The sequence below is a fragment of the Bubalus kerabau genome, chromosome 13 (genome assembly GCF_029407905.1).
Source record: "Bubalus kerabau isolate K-KA32 ecotype Philippines breed swamp buffalo chromosome 13, PCC_UOA_SB_1v2, whole genome shotgun sequence".
NCBI lineage: Eukaryota > Metazoa > Chordata > Mammalia > Artiodactyla > Bovidae > Bubalus > Bubalus kerabau.
Window position 1 is genome coordinate 57250193 of NC_073636.1, and position 16289 is coordinate 57266481.

The 16289-nt window shown below is 32.4% G+C and overlaps 1 protein-coding gene across 21 annotated transcripts in view; it reads left to right on the forward strand.

Annotated features, from left to right (window-relative positions):
• The window catches only part of SYCP2 (synaptonemal complex protein 2), a 79764-nt gene that overhangs the window by 57933 nt on the left and 5542 nt on the right, over window positions 1–16289 (forward strand). For 18 of the 21 annotated variants that reach the window (XM_055544535.1, XM_055544541.1, XM_055544547.1 and 15 more), the window contains 11 exons: window positions 164–291; window positions 1052–1088; window positions 3164–3234; window positions 3326–3383; window positions 3819–3874; window positions 4302–4359; window positions 5562–5733; window positions 7530–7567; window positions 8035–8205; window positions 8660–8855; window positions 9968–10173. In XM_055544535.1, the coding sequence (XP_055400510.1) occupies window positions 164–291; window positions 1052–1088; window positions 3164–3234; window positions 3326–3383; window positions 3819–3874; window positions 4302–4359; window positions 5562–5733; window positions 7530–7567; window positions 8035–8205; window positions 8660–8855; window positions 9968–10173 (1191 nt within the window). Of the gene's footprint in view, window positions 1–163; window positions 292–1051; window positions 1089–3163; window positions 3235–3325; window positions 3384–3818; window positions 3875–4301; window positions 4360–5561; window positions 5734–7529; window positions 7568–8034; window positions 8206–8659; window positions 8856–9967; window positions 10174–14381; window positions 14590–14746; window positions 15168–16289 lie in introns of those variants that run through there. The other 3 variants (XM_055544553.1, XM_055544555.1, XM_055544544.1) reach the window with 3 other exon arrangements.

Here is a 16289-nt window from a genome sequence, read left to right on the forward strand (position 1 = left end):
ATTAAATAATTTCTTTTTTAAAACAATAAATTTCTGACCCCTTTTATTCCTCTTTGTAGTTATTTAATGAACCAGATTTTTCTTAAATTTTTTCAGCCTTTTTTTTTTTTTTACTTTGAAGGTTAACTGGTAGAGTTTTTAAGTAACTTATAAATTATTTCAGAGAGAAAAATCGAAAGGGAAAGGATTTACTGATGCAGCAGAATCTTTGATAAACCAAATTAATAAGCGATACCAGCCAAAGGACAGCATACAGTCTGCAAGAAAATCAAAGGAGTCTTTGATTGACAGGTATGCTCTTAAACTTTAGAAATGAATATTTTCCTGACACATACAACTAAATTATTTTACATAGTTTTAAGGTTAGTTTTAAACATACTTTCAGATAATGTAACTTTCCATTTGAAAACACAGGTACTTATTTACTTTTATAAATAGTATCTGCTTAAATTATATAGAAAGAGAACTAAAATTAGAAGTAGTCATTTAAGAATACAATATTGATGCAGCATACCATTTCAGAAATCTTTAGGATATAGACATATTAGAAATTTTATTTATTGAGTCTATGATGAGTAAAACTAAACATATTTAAATATATTGCTGAAGAAAATACCAAACTTAAATGAGCTAAAATGAGTTATTTTATATATGCAAATAATGTATTCCTTGTTTGCAATCTTTTTGAAAGTTTTATTTTATTATAAAATATTTCTTTATAGTCTTCCAGGTGGTTGGTTCATGTTTAAATTAATTTTGGCTTTATATGGCATGGAAAAAATTAGTCTTATGGCAGAACCATTCATTCTAAATTGCCTGGCACCTCCTGCTGCATGAGTGATACAGCTTAGATTCTGTTATTGTTGCTGTTTATTATGGCTGAAGTTGCAAAGGATTCAGACTAGTACTGTCACATTTCAGTTTTTCGTAGCATATTGAATATAGACTTAGTGACCCAAATATGTTTTACCTTATATAAAATGGCTTTTATGAAATACATTCTACTGACATTTTAATTGCCTTTTTAACTTTGACAAAACCTTTTTTACAGTGATTTTTCAAACAAATCAGATCTACAGCTCGGTAAGGTAAGTTTCATTTATTTAATTACACCAAACGTATAGTCAAAGACGGTAATTTGACTTTACAGTAAAATAGTAGTAGGATGGATGTAGATTTAATGTTTTCAGCATATTGAAAAACAGATTAAACAACTGACACTCAAGATAGCCCCTTAAACTTCCGTTCTGCTTTTCAAAGAAAATGCTTAACATATATTTGTGATATTTTTACTTTTTGGTATATGATTCAGACCATTTTTTTTTCTAGCTCATCCTATCTGTCTTGACAATAAGATTGTTCTGAAGTCCATATTTTTGTTAGAAACATTTACTCTTCAGCCAGATTTAAAATATCAGTTATCTTTGATTTATTCCTCACAGTTATCGCCACTTAATTTCAAGTTTTGAGATTCTCCTTCTGTAATTTGCTCTTGAATCTTCCTTCTCCTGACCGTGCCAACTCCAGTTTGTTTGTTTTTTTATTTCTAATCCCCAGCTTTATGCAATTCTTTTTATTGCTAATATTTTCTCTGTGCCAATCCATTCATTGCCCTCAGTACTAGCTTTTTTACTTTGCAAAGCACACAGCTTCAGTAATGTCATTCTCTTGTTCAAAAATCTTTCTTTGGTCTCTGTTGCTTATTGAATTAGGTGGAGACCTGAGCTGGCCCCTGCTGCTGCTGCTGCTGCTTAGTCACTTCAGTCGTGTCCGACTCTGTGCGACCCCATAGATGGCAGCCCAGCAGGCTCCCGAGCTGGCCCCTAGACCTCTTAAGTCTGAATTACTTCGCAAAATTAGTTTCCTAGACATGTCTTGTTTAGCTGAAACAGAATAAGATTCCCTGAAGTGTCTTTCCTGTGTTTATTCTTTTTCTTCCCCCTTTGGAAAGAACTTTGAAGTGAGTCACCCGGTTCTTTAACCTCTTTTCTCAGCGTCAGAACTTTATTCCTCCTTGCAGACCTTGCTTCAGAGTCTGCCTTCTCCAAGAAAACTTTGTAAGGTGCCCTGACTCAAAATCCAAATAGGCAAGAATTCTGAATCTGTGCAGCAGTGTTGTTGTTCCTTTTTTTGATATTTTATTCACTGTTGCAGTTTTTTCTTTCTCTCTTCTGTCTTCTAGAATGTAACTGTTTAGAATCATCTTTGTATCCTGTATAAGTAAGATCTTTGCTCACATTTGTACCTTCTTTAATACGGTTGCTTATTTTTGTATCTTCTGTAAAACGAGCAAAAACGGACCTGCAAAAGATAAATTGAGCAAATGTATCTAAACACTGGTAAAAGTCATTTTGGAAAGTTTAAGTCAGATAAGTAATTAAAAGAGTAAACTATTGAAGGATAAACTTTCTGGAATAATGCAAATTATTATAAAATAGCCAAAATAAATAAAATTGAAGAGGAATCACAACTAAAATGAGTATTTTAGTTTTAATATTTCCAACTTCCAGATATTAAATTAGACTTTAATTATTTCTGATCAGTAATCAGTCATTTAGTGATATAGTTAAATTATGTCAATAACATAATTACTTAAATATGTTAAGATTTTATTTTACTTCTTTTGTGCTTACTTTTTGATCATATTGAATATACTTTGAGCAGTAGGCTATAGGAGTAAATTTACATACATTTTTCCCTAATAATACTATTAATAGTTGGCTGATACAGTTTTGACTCATTCACCTGAGATTTTGCATAAATCTTAGCCTCTCCCAAAGGTTTTTTTATTTAACAGTTTAAGCAAATGAAATTCTTGGGGGGGCGGATGGGGGAGGGGAGTAGAAGCATGCTTGTTTTGTAATCCTAGAATCACTGAATTCAGAATACCAGTGAGGTCATTTACCTATGTACAATAATGTCAATAAATATTAAAGATACAAGGATATTAATTTTGTATTTGATTTATAATACTTTCTATTATGTTCTTAGTACTTAAGTCTTCAATTTTTTTTAAAGTGTGGATGATTAAAGAAACTCACAGATGTAAAATTTATATTAGTGAAAACACCATTAGAATAATATATGAAAGTTTAGTTGTATATGCTGTTTGACAAGCAAGGTGCAAGTATGAATGGTTTTATGTTAATTTCTTTGTATTTAGGAGAAGGTTCAGAAAAAAAGTTATAGACAATTGAAGACTACTTTTGTTAATGTTACTTCGGAATGCCCATTGTAAGTAATTTTTCATAAATCTTAAAAGTTTTCACATTTGAAGAAAAATTTTGTTATATAATGGAGTTAATGTTTCTCTTCATTTTTACAGGGATGATGTTTACAATTTTAATCTGAGTGGAGCTGATGAGCCTGTTATTAAACTTGGAGTAAGCTGGAAATCAGAAGTTATTTTGTATTTATTCAGTATTTATTTTATATTTACCATACAATTATTAGAATATGTTTTCTGATTTCCATCATCTTATATTTGCTTTAAAATATTTTAAAGTATATTATTAAATTTTTTTTAATTTATTTGGTACCAACCTAGGTATTTTTTATTTTCTTTCAAACCTTTTGGACTAAAGTGGAGAGAAATGAGAAATTGGGGCAACAAGAAAATCACTTTCCTTCCTGATGCAAGATTTAAAATTACTACTCTTGTTTTTAATATAGTTTATATTATTAGCTTTCTTAAATATAAAAATATTTTAGTAAGATTTTGTCTCATATGAAGTGATAGAAATGAGATTTTTATGTTAATTTCTTTTGTTGTTTACGTTTTAACACTAAGAAAATTTTAATGCTTATTCACAATATAGATGCAAGAATTTCAAGCTACAGCTAGAGAAGCCTGCGTGGATAGTTCAATAACATTGTATGTATTTTTATTATAATTATATGGATCAGTTTAAAATACAGTTTCCTCAATTGTTCTTTTTCTTAAATATTTCCTTCCAGTTTGTCTGAGACATTTTAACATATCAAAAGAGTGAATAACATGCTATTGTCCTGACTACTCCTACTATGATTCTATTATTTTAGCATTTACTTCTGAAATTAATATGCAGAGTCTGTACACTTTTAATATTAGTTGTAAGATGAAAGGACTCAGTAATCTTTTCATCTAACCTTGTTAATTAATAAATAACTGAGGTCAGAGAGTAAGTGACTTGGGCATAATTATATAGGGAGTTAGTGAAAGAGTTAAGGCAGAAGACTCTAAGAAACAGGTATAACTGTCCACTCACATGCTACCTTAAACAAGTAATTAAGATTAAAATTAATGCATATTTTTGTTTAAGGGTAGATTTAAGGAATCATGATGAACTTGAACCTCCTCTCAAAGCAAAAGATAAAAGAGTAAGTAATAATATCCTAATGTATCTATTAAATCAATGTTTGTTTTTATTTTATTTTTTATTTTATTTTTTTTTTAATTTTATTTTTAAATTTTACATAATTGTATTAGTTTTGCCATATATCAAAATGAATCTGCCACAGGTATACATGTGTTCCCCATCCTGAACCCTCCTCCCTCCTCCCTCCCCATACCATCCCTCTGGGTTGTCCCAGTGCACCAGCCCCAAGCATCCAGTATCGTGCCATCAAACCTGGACTGGCAACTCATTTCATACATGATATTTTACATGTTTCAATGCCATTCTCCCATATCTTCCCACCCTCTCCCTCTCCCACAGTCCATAAGACTGTTCTATACATCAGTGTCTCTTTTGCTGTCTCGTACACAGGGTTATTGTTACCATCTTTCTAAATTCCATATATATGCGTTAGTATACTGTATTGGTGTTTTTCTTTCTGGCTTACTTCACTCTGTATAATAGGCTCCAGTTTCATCCACCTCATTAGAACTGATTCAAATGTATTCTTTTTAATGGCTGAGTAATACTCCATTGTGTATATGTACCATAGCTTTCTTATCCATTCATCTGCTGATGGACATCTAGGTTGTTTCCATGTCCTGGCTATTATAAACAGTGCTGCGATGAACATTGGGGTACACGTGTCTCTTTCCCTTCTGGTTTCCTCAGTGTGTATGCCCAGCAGTGGGATTGCTGGATCATAAGGCAGTTAATATTTGTTTTTAATAATTTTTCAGTGCCAAAAATTATCACAGAACTGGAACACAAAAATATTAGGATCACTTTTGTTTTTACTTTGGAGAGATTATCCATGTTCCTGTTAAATTTTTCTTATGGTCTCTGAGCTATTTGTAATCATTAGTAATAGACGATATGACAATTCTACTCTCTTAAATGGTGTTAGGTTTTGTTTTTGTGGAAGTAAGCTGTTTTGATTTAACTTTTAATTAATAACAACATGGACAGCAAAATACGTCAGTCTCTGATCTGGATTTCAGAGTGTATTGGATAGGTCCTTAATGCCAAATGGATTCTTTAGCATGCTAAAATAATGAAGAACTAGTTTTTCTGAGTTTATTGGTAGGTTTGTTTTGTTTTGTTTTTGCTTAACTTGCTTTGTATGACATATAACAAGCCAGATTACTTCATCTATTATAAGAATTGTTTTTTTTTTTAATATAGATTGGATCAGATTGTAAAAAGAAAAATCCGTTTAGTGATAGTGACACAGAATATAGATGTGATGACAGCAAGACTGATATTAGCTGGCTAAGAGAACCAAAATCAAAACCACTGATGATGGACTACAGCAGAAATAAAAATGTGAAGAAACATAAAAATGGGAAGAAATCAAGTAAGAAATCACTTTTTATAATTGCTGACCCTTATGAATGAGATATACCAAAACACTACAGCGATTTTTCTTTTTGTTTTATGATTTTTGGTACTATATTTAAATCTTTTTATTGGGATCTTAGGGACACAAAATATGACTTATTGTAATCTTTGGTTCACAACACACTCTCATTGTTCATCTACTCATCTACTTCAGTTATTTAATGTATTAAATATTCATGAAACCAGTATCCTAAACAAAATCAAACTTTGGACAGCACCCCACCCCCAGCTACATCCAACACACATACATTTTAGGAATTTATATAGATGCAATAAAAATTTATTGAAAGGAAAACAATTTTATTGCAGACATTTTTGTGTCTAAATCTTTCACAAAATGTTTTCCTGGCCTAAATCTTCTGTTTCTTTTAGTGAATCTCTTGAAGTAGTTGGATAGGTGTTTGAGGTATACATTTTTGGCTAGACATAGTGTCCATTTTCATAGCTTAACATCTATTTCAGTATTTTCTAAACCACAAAGACTTCATATATTCCATTTTTAAAAGAAGGTAGTATAACTAAGCTTTTAAGTTTATATTTATTTTAAGGGAATCAATTTTTATTTCAGGATAAAAATAATTGTTAGTGACCTGTGGGAGTTGAGGGAGGGAATGATGGCTTACAAAGAAGTAAAAAGGAAATAGGAAAAAGTAGAGGAAATAGGAATGAACTTTGGCATATGTTTAGAAATGTGACTGAATTTAGAAAACAGATGTGAGTTCAATCATATTCATAAAGAAGAGAAACAATAACAGTATCACATTTATGAGACAGTATGAAATAGTACAGTGTATGCAGAAAGTGCAGTGTCAGAGTAGTTGAAATGTAGGTCAGACTTGTGGGAAAATATTGAAAAATGCTGCTGGCTCTAGTCATAGTGTGTGGACTTAGAAGCAGTGTGTTACAAGCCAAGGAGAAACATGGTAAGATTATATAGTCAGGAGCTATTGTCTGGTGGGAAGATGTGTAAGTAAAGATATTTATAACATAGACTAGAAATCTTGGTGAGTTATTAAAGGTTAGATAGAATACTGTAATCAACAAATACTCTTAAAATTGAACACTTCTGAGTGAGTTGTTTTATGTACCTGAATGACAAGTCAATATGTACAAGCTGGCTTATTGCCAGGATTGGAGGACCTTTCTTCCAGAATTTCATTATTTCCTTGGCTTGGATTATCCCAATTATTAAGGCTTCAGTTAATATTTAGAAAGTTGAACTTGTGCTAGAAATCAAAAAAGGGAATAGGGACTGAGGCAATTCTCAAAAATATGGGTAAATCTTAGAAACATAATGATGGGTGAAAAATAAAGCAAATCATAGTATATTACATGACATGACTATTTTGTATTGTTTAGGGATATACATCTGTGAAGTAAAACTGTAAGGTCAAGTGACTAAGAAACAGATTTAAGGATAGTGATGGCCTTTTGGCAGAGGGGCTATAGGCTATACAGGGTCTTATAAGGGAGTACACAAAGTAGATTCAGTATTATTCATAATCTAGTTCCTGAATGGAATAGTAAATTCATGGATATTGACTTTATAGTGTGTTACATATTCTTTTGTTTCTTTAAAAATTTATAATATAAAGGAGAAGGGAAGTTTGTAATTCATATTGTACCAAATTATACTTTTGAAGGTACATGCTTTCTGTTATGATTTTAACTTATTTGCAGACATATTCTACCAATTTTTAATGTCAGTTCTTGTCTATTTGAAAAATTTAACCTTATTTTCTTGAATTGCAGGACCATCTTTGGAAAGGGCACAACCAAGATCTAAAATGGTAAAACCAGGAAATCTGTGTTTGAACATCCCTTTAAAATTATCTTTCTCCTTGTAATGAAAAAATATCATTTGTCATCTCATAATTTTATCCTTGGTATCAGTTCCTTGTTTCCTTTAATTGTTCCAAGCTTTGCACACTTACTTCTGCCTTTTTGAATCATGTTGTTTTAAGTCTGTTTTACTCTGTGGTTATAGATATTTTTGACAGCTTTTCCTTTCTCTCTTAAGTTACATAATATATATCAGATCTCATAGAACTTTAATTATTCAGATTAAAAGTTGATAAAGAATATATTTTAAATGAAAAGAGAAAATTCAGTCATTTTAAAAGTATTAATCAAGAATCTTTTTATTCCTACAAATATTCATATAGATTCTGTCATAGTGTCAATTTTATAGCAAATAGCTAAATAGCTTGTATCTCAAAATATTGATCTAATATACTCAGGAATTTTTCTTCTAAAGACATCCAACAAAATCATTACCAAAAAGGTAGACGAGACAGTTGCATATGGGAGAACCAGACTTCCACGAAGAGCGGCAAAAACCAAAAAAAATTATAAAGACCTCTCAAATTCAGAATCAGAGGGCGAACAAGAATTTTCATGTTCATTTAAAGAAAAAGTTCTAGTACAGGTAAGTAGATACAATTCAAATTATTGACCCTTTTAAAATATTAGATATATATTTTGGTAAGAATGTCAGATTTATTTTGTCACTTCTTTTTAAGATTTAACCTATGTGAGAAAACATAAATTGATAACAATTGTAAACAATTTTGAATTCTAAAATTTTAAGTGAAATATGGGAACTCTGATTTCCCTAAACTGGAAATCATTTTCTTTGAACCATTATAGCATTTTATTTGTATCTATTAGGATATTTATGGTCTCATAGTCTCCGGTGAATTTGTCATATGCTTTCTAGTATATTAGAAAGTCTTCACTACTCATGTTGAGGCCCCCGTTATACCTGTATGTAGTGAAATAAGGCATTTTATAAATATTTCAATGTAATTTAAATTGTTCTATGTGTCCAAGTATAAATCATTTGCATTCATGAATAATTTGAAAGTTATCAATATTTTTAGGAGAAGATTCATTCCAGAAGCAAAACCATGAAACTGCCAAAAAAACAGCAGAATTCCTTCACTGCCAAAACACAAAAGGATGTATCAAAAGAATGGAAAATCTCATCTCTCCTCAAAGATGCTGGAAGAGATAATAGTCTTGACCCATCTCCTGTGTCTTTATCTGGGAGTCCATCATCTATAGAAGTAATGAGATGTCAGTGTCATTTTTTTCTTCTAGTTGAATATTTAGATAATTTCCTAGGCCCTTTCTATATTATATCTCTATGTGAAAACACAATTTGAAGACTAATTTTGGGGGGTATATTTAAGATTTTTACTAGTCAAAACTTCATTTTTATGTTAGTTAATGCTAATAACTTGGTCTTGCTAAGGCTAGTTGGCAACAATATTACTGTGACACTGAAGTTAGGAAGTTAAAGACCAAATACATTTTCCAGGTAAAATGGAAATAATTATGGGGCTTTCTGTTTTCTCATTTTTACATTTCATTGACAAAAGTCCCCAAGGAATATCATGTTGATTCTGTAGACTCACAGTGGATTATCTTCATAAACAATTGAGGCTTTGCTTTTATTTAAAAATAACTGGCAAAGAGAAAAGTTTTCTTTGGAGCTCTGACATAGGTATATGTTTTTCAAGTATAGAAACTATAAAAATAAGTATCTAGTTTTAATACCTTTTTCTTTTATGGATATTTTAAAGCATTTATAAGTGTCATTTTAGCTAAAATTGAAGGTTTATACCAGTTAATGTACATTTCCTCTAAAGTAGTTATTTTGTTCTTTTCTAGAATGTTTTCATAATGCTCAGGACCACTGTCATCTCAGACAAGCACACAGAAGACAGTTGCACATGCCCTGATTTGATCTGAAAACTATCTTTCTGAGAATTCTTTATACTAAGACTTATTTCAGTCATGAATTTTCTCATCCACATATAAAAGATTTAGATCAGATGATTTCCTAAGCCATTTTACCATAAAATTCTGTGACTTTAGTATCTCAGTACTGCCTATGGTGTTAGAATACTCAAGATAATAATTAGGTTGATCATTATAGTACAGCCCATACTATAGATATTTTTGTTTGAAAATGTTTGAAAGTTCTTATTGTTACAATTATGTTTTAAATTGAATAATTTTTTAAAGTCTTATATTTTACATATAATTTTATCTTGGTATATTGAAAGTTTATCCTTTCTAAATACAGCTAAAATTTGGGAATTTGCTAAATTATTATATTTTTAGAATTTAATACTATTTCTTAAGATGTCAACTGTCATCTCTTTTTGTTTGTATTTTGTGAGATAATATAGGTGTAGAGAAAATAACAGAAAGGGACTTTACTCAGGATTGTGACTGTGTAGCAGAATCAGTATCACCTGATCCAAAAACTTCATCACCTGAATCCTTAAACAGTGGAGTTGGAGGTCCAATAAAGTCATCCAGAAACAGTGAGAAAAATTTACTGTGTACAAGAGAAAGTTCATCAATTGCACAATCATTCTTTTTGGTAAGAAAAAAAATATGTGTATATATATATTTTTTATCAGATATACCTGAGGGAAGTAAATCATTTGCCGCTAAATCAAATATGCAGTGCTTGTCTACTTAAGGTTCTGAGTTTGGTCTTGGGGAGAGAGGAACTTACCAATAAGTAAAATAGCCTCAGTGAACTAATAGACTGATATGTTCAGGAGGACAGTGCAGTGATATGAGAACTACGGAGTACTGATAAGAATTCTGTAATAGAAACAGTCCCTTCCAAAGAGGTATTACTTGTTTGTCTACCTGTCAGAACTGCATTTCCTAGACTGGAATAGGCTTTTTCCTGCAGCACAGGCACTTCTTTCAGGTTTTACCAAAACTCAAAATCTGTAAACTTTTAGTTATTAAATCACAAGTTGACAAAGAATGTAGTTGAAACAGTATGACCATAGCGTTTGCTTTAAAGATTTATAGAGGAACTTTACCTATCAGTTTTAAACAGTATGACTATTAACTTAATGGTATATTGAAAATTTCTTTATTCTGCCACTGATATTGTTATTTGTACCATTTCTTATTGATAAAATATGTACATATATTCAAGTCTTTTAAAAAGACATTAGATATAGGGATCAAATATGGGTCAAAGTGAGGGTAGCTAAATATATAATGTCTACAAGTAGTAGTTTATAGTTTGAATTCTTTTTTAAGTTGTTTGTACTTCAGTGTCAGTTTACAATGCACCCCCCCCCCCACCTCCAACCCTCTTTTTGGCTTAGGTTTTATAGATGGCTTGATTTGGAAAATTTTGAAGTAGTAATAAAGTTACAGAACTGATTGCCAAGATAATGTAGTTCATTATAACTGAGTCTAGCTGAAAGTTCTGAATTAGAATTACATTAAATCCTGAGTCCACTGTTTGCTAGCTGTGAAACATTTTATAAGCTAATGAATCCCTCTGCACCTCAGTTTTCTCATCTGTAAAACAAGGCTATGAAAAACTAAATAGACTGATTATGTAAGCATTACCTGATACATGGTAAATACTCAAATATATTATTCTCCTGATATGTGCTAATCTCTGTATACAAAAATGGAATTAAGGAAGTTCAGCACACCTATAGCCACAATCTAAAATCTCTGAAAAAGCCAGCCAGCCTTCTGTCCCATGATTTTGAGTCAAGTGTTTTGGTTGTTTTTTTTTTAATATTTTAATTTTTTAACTAAAGGATAATTGCTTTATAGAATTTTGTTTTCTATCAAACCTCAACATAAATCGGCCATAGGTACACATATGTCCCCTCCCTCTTGAACCTCCCTCCGATCTCCTTCCTCATCCCACCCCTCTAGGTTGATACAGAGCCCCTGGTTGAGTTTCCTGAGACATAGAGCAAATTCGCATTAGCTATCTATTTTTCATATGGTAATGTAAGTTTCCATGTTACTCTCTCCATACATCTCACCCTCTTCTCCCCTCTCCCCGTGTCCATAAGTCTGTTCTCTGTGTTTGTGTCTCCATTGCTGCCCTGAAAATAAATTCTTCAGTACCATCTTTCTAGATTCCATATATATGCATTAGTGTACAATACTTCTAGGCTCTAGGTTCATCCACCTCATTAGAACTGATTCATATGTGTTCCTTTTTATGGCTGAGTAATATTCCATTGTGTATATGTACCAAAACTTACCTATTTATCTGTCGATGGACATCTAGGTTGCTTCCATGTTCTAGCTATTGCAAATAGTGCTGCAGTGAACATCGGGATACATGTGTCTTTTTCAATTTTGGTTTCCTTAGGGTATATTCCTAGGAGTGGCATTGTTGGGTCATATGGTGGTTTTATTCCCAGTTTTTTAAGGAGTCTCCATACCATCTTCCATAGTAGCTATATCAATTTACATTCCCACCAACAGTGCAAGAGGTTGCCTTTTCTTCATACCCTTGCCAGCATTTCTCACATGTAACCTTTCTGGTGGCCATTCTGACTGGTGTGAGGTGATATCTCATTGTAGTTTTGATTTGCATTTCTCTAATAATGAGGGATGTTGAGCATCTTTTCATGTGTTTGTTAGCCATCTGTATGTCTTCTTTGGAGAAATGTCTGTTTAGGTCTTTTTTCCACTTTCTAATCGGGTTGCTTTGCTGGTATTGAGTTACATGAGCTGCATGTGTATTTTGGAAATTAACCCTTTGTCGGTTGTTTCATTTGCTATTATTTTCTCCCATTCTAAGGGTAGTCTTTTCACCTTGTTTATAGTTTGTTTTTTCTGTGAAAAAACTTTTAAATTTAATTAGGTCCACTTGTTTACTTTTGGTTTTGTTTCCATTACTCTAGGAGGTGGGTCATAGAGGATCTTGCTTTATGTCATCGAGTGTTCTGCCTATGTTTTCCTCTAGGAGTTTTATAGTTTCTGGTCTTACATTTAGGTCTTTAATCCATTTTGAGTTTGTCTTTGTGTATGGTGTTAGGAAGTGTTCTAATTTCATTCTTTTACATGTAGCTGTCCAGTTTTCCCAGCACCACTTACTGAAGAGGCTGTCTTTGCCCCATTGTATATTCTTGGCTCCTTTGTCAAAAATAAAGTACCAATATGTGTATGGGTTTATTTCTGGGCTTTCTATCTTGTTCCATTGGTTTATATTTCTGTTTTTGTGCCAGTACCATACTGTGTTGATAACTGTAGCTATGTAGTATAATCTGAAGTCAGGAAGGTTGATTCCTCTTAAAACCTCCATTCTTCTTAAAACCCCTTTGGCTATTCATGGTCTTTTGTGTTTCCATATGAATTGTGAAATTTTTTTGTTCTAGTTCTGTGAAAAATGCCATTGGTAATTTGATAGTGATTGCATTGAATCTGTAGATTGCATTTGGTAGTACAGTCATTTTTGCAATATTGATTCTTCCTACCCAGGAACATGGAATATATCTCTCCATCTGTTTATGTCATCTTTGATTTCTTTCATCAGTGTCTTATAATTTTCTGTATACTATTCTTTTGTCTCCTTAGGTAGGTTTATTCCTATTTTATTCTTTTTGTTGCAATGGTTGCAATGGTGAATGAGGTTGATTCCTTACTTTCTTTTTCTGATTTTTCATTGTTAGTGAACTGTTTTTACTCCTGCAGTGTTTTATGACCCTTTTATTATGTTTAACCAGTAGTTTTCACAAAGCATATATTTCAAACAACATTTTATATGAAACTTTCAGTGTGCCAACTATAAAAATGCAGCTATACTGTTTAAAGCAGATAGGTCTGAACCCTGACCTACATACCTTCCCTTTCTGATAATCCCCCAAAGGCACCTTTGCAAGACTCTTAGTTTCTACAGACCACAGTTTAAAACCATTTATGATTGATTAGACAGCCATGCCATGGTCCTTTCTTGGTATTGCTTCATCATCCTTCCTTTCCCTGAATCCTTTCTTTCGTTAGTATCCCATGTTGCAAATCTCAGCACTTAAGTCATCCCCACTCACCTACTTTGATGCTGTTTGCTAGATGAAATTTTGTTACATATTTATTGGCTGGACATTTACAGGAGACACTGTGTTTCCAATTTACTATTGACTCGTCATTCTAAGTCTCTCAGTCATGTACAACTCTTTGCAACCCCATGGACTATATAGAGTCCATGGAATTCTCCAGGCCAGAATACTGGAGTGGGTAGCCTTTCTCTTCTCCAGGGGATCTTCCCAAGCCAGGGATTGAAGCCAGGTCTCCCACATTGCAGGCAGATTCTTGACCAGCTGAGCCACAAGGGAAGCCCGACTCTTCATTAGGTATTGGAAATTTGCTATGTAAATTTGTTGTACCAGCTTACACTCTCCAACAATGATATGTGATATTGCCCATTTTTCTACTGTTTTTTAGTTTTTTCTTTTTTGCCAATCTGATGAATTTAAAATGTGTCTGACTTTAATTTGCATTTTTCAGATTAACTGCATCAGTGAGTATTTTCATATTTTTTGGCCATTTTGTAAATTGCTTTTTTTTTTAATTTTTAAAACTGTATTGATTTTTCCTATAAATTTGGAGTTCTTACTATATGTTGGATATTAATTATTGGTTATATCCAATGCAAACATTCCTTTTCTAGAATATAGCTTGTCTTTTCACTTAATTATGAAATTTACCAATCTTTTGTTTAAGAAATCCTTCCCTCAGTTATTGTCATAAATATATTTTCTCTACAAATGTTAGTTCTAAATTTGAGGTTTTCTGTTTTTCTAGGCTTCCTCTTTTTGCATATGGATAGTGAGTTAGTGCAATGTCATACATTGGATAACTGCTCCTTTCTCCATCATCTCTGATGACACTTGATGGCAAGCTCATGGGTCAGCTGTTCGCCCAGTAAAGTATAGGATAGTACCTCTCTCTGTCTCTATGCTAACACAGCATTACTTCAGTTTGTATATTAATAGTTTTATGCATACAGTGGTTTCACCACCCCCATCTTGACCCTCCTCTCATTATACTTCCAAATTATAAGCCCTGTACTTGGCGCATATAGTTTAAAATTAGTTTGTTTAAGGAAAGAATTGTTTTTTACCAATACTGAGATTTCTCATCCATATATTTCATTTTTCTCTCTACAGTTTGGTCTTATTTCCAACAAAGTTGTGCAAAATCTTCCACAAAGAAAGTTGTACTTCTGCAGTGCTTAATTGGCTTTTTACTTTACTGTATTAAAGAAAAAACTTAAATTGTTTTCTGCGTTTTTAACTTTTTGCTTTTGTATAGAAACACTGTTGATTTTTATATCTCCCACATCCTTGGCAAATTCTATCATACTTACCTGCTTAAATTCTCTTGAATTTTCAAAATAGGTAATCAAACTGTTTTTATGGTAATTTTCTCATTTTCTCTTCCAATCCTTGTATACATGGTCTTTTCAAGGTGACTCTGACATGTGGAGCAATGTTAAATAGATATCGTACTAGTATGTATGCTTATCGATAGTTTTTAATAGATACTTGTTAGCAAATTAATGTTCTAATTGTTTAAATGCCTTATTTCACTTATGAATGGGTGTTGAATTTTAGCAGTGAACTAGTTATTCCCTCAGAATTTAAGTAGTTTTACTTTAATGTCTTTGTATTTTTCTTTAGTTTTTTTTTAACTTCCTTTGGGTTTCTGTATGTCTTGTTCATTCATAGCACAGTTAAGTATAATACTGTTGTGAATAGAAGTAGTACAGTTGTGATACAGTTGACCCTCTATATCTGTAGGTCCACATCTTTGTCAGCCAACCATGGATTCAACCAACTGTGAATCAGTACTTCATATGTAGGACATGAGCATCAGTGGATTTTGGTATTTGCAAGGGGTCCTGGAACCAGTTCCTCCTATCCCCCACAGATACTGAGGGAAGAATGTACTTGTGCTCAGTTGCTCACTCTTGTCCGACTCTTTTCAACCCCATGGACTGTAGTGGGTTACCATGCCCTCCTCCAGGGGATCTTCCCAATGCAAGGGATCGAACCCGGGTCTCCTGGATTGCAGGCAGATTCTTCACCATCTGAGCCTCCAGGGAAGCCCAATTGCAACAGCTATTCAGATGTAAACAGTTATACTTGAGGAAAAATTTATGGAAATTGAACCTCCAAATATGAAAGTCATATGGTACTACAGCCAGTAAGCTTTCCTTAAACTAAAGTAGTTCTTAATAAGAATCAGATTACAGGCCTTTAGTAATAGTTATAATAATTTAGTATTTTTCACCTGTTATCTGAAAGTGTGATGTTTAAAATATGTAGGATGGTTTGATCATAGAAAAAAAGTTGAAATACTTACAATGAGAAAGTCTTAAATAGGCTATCGCTTTAAACCAATGACTTACATATTTATAATTAAGACTTAGTGGTTTCATGATTATATAGAAATTTGGTTGAGTTTTTCCACTATAAAATTCAACCAACAAAAATATTAATATTTAATAACCTATAAAATACAGAATGTTAGGACAGAATTATAGCTTGGAGTGGGCTGGGTTTTGGGCTATACCAGCCTCCACTCAGGACAGGTTGCTATATATAGACTGAGTAGAGAAACATCATTAACTTAAGTATAGAAGGGGAACTGGAAATGGACACAGATTTTCAGAAAACAGGAAAAAGACTAATTTGGCTAACACATTTG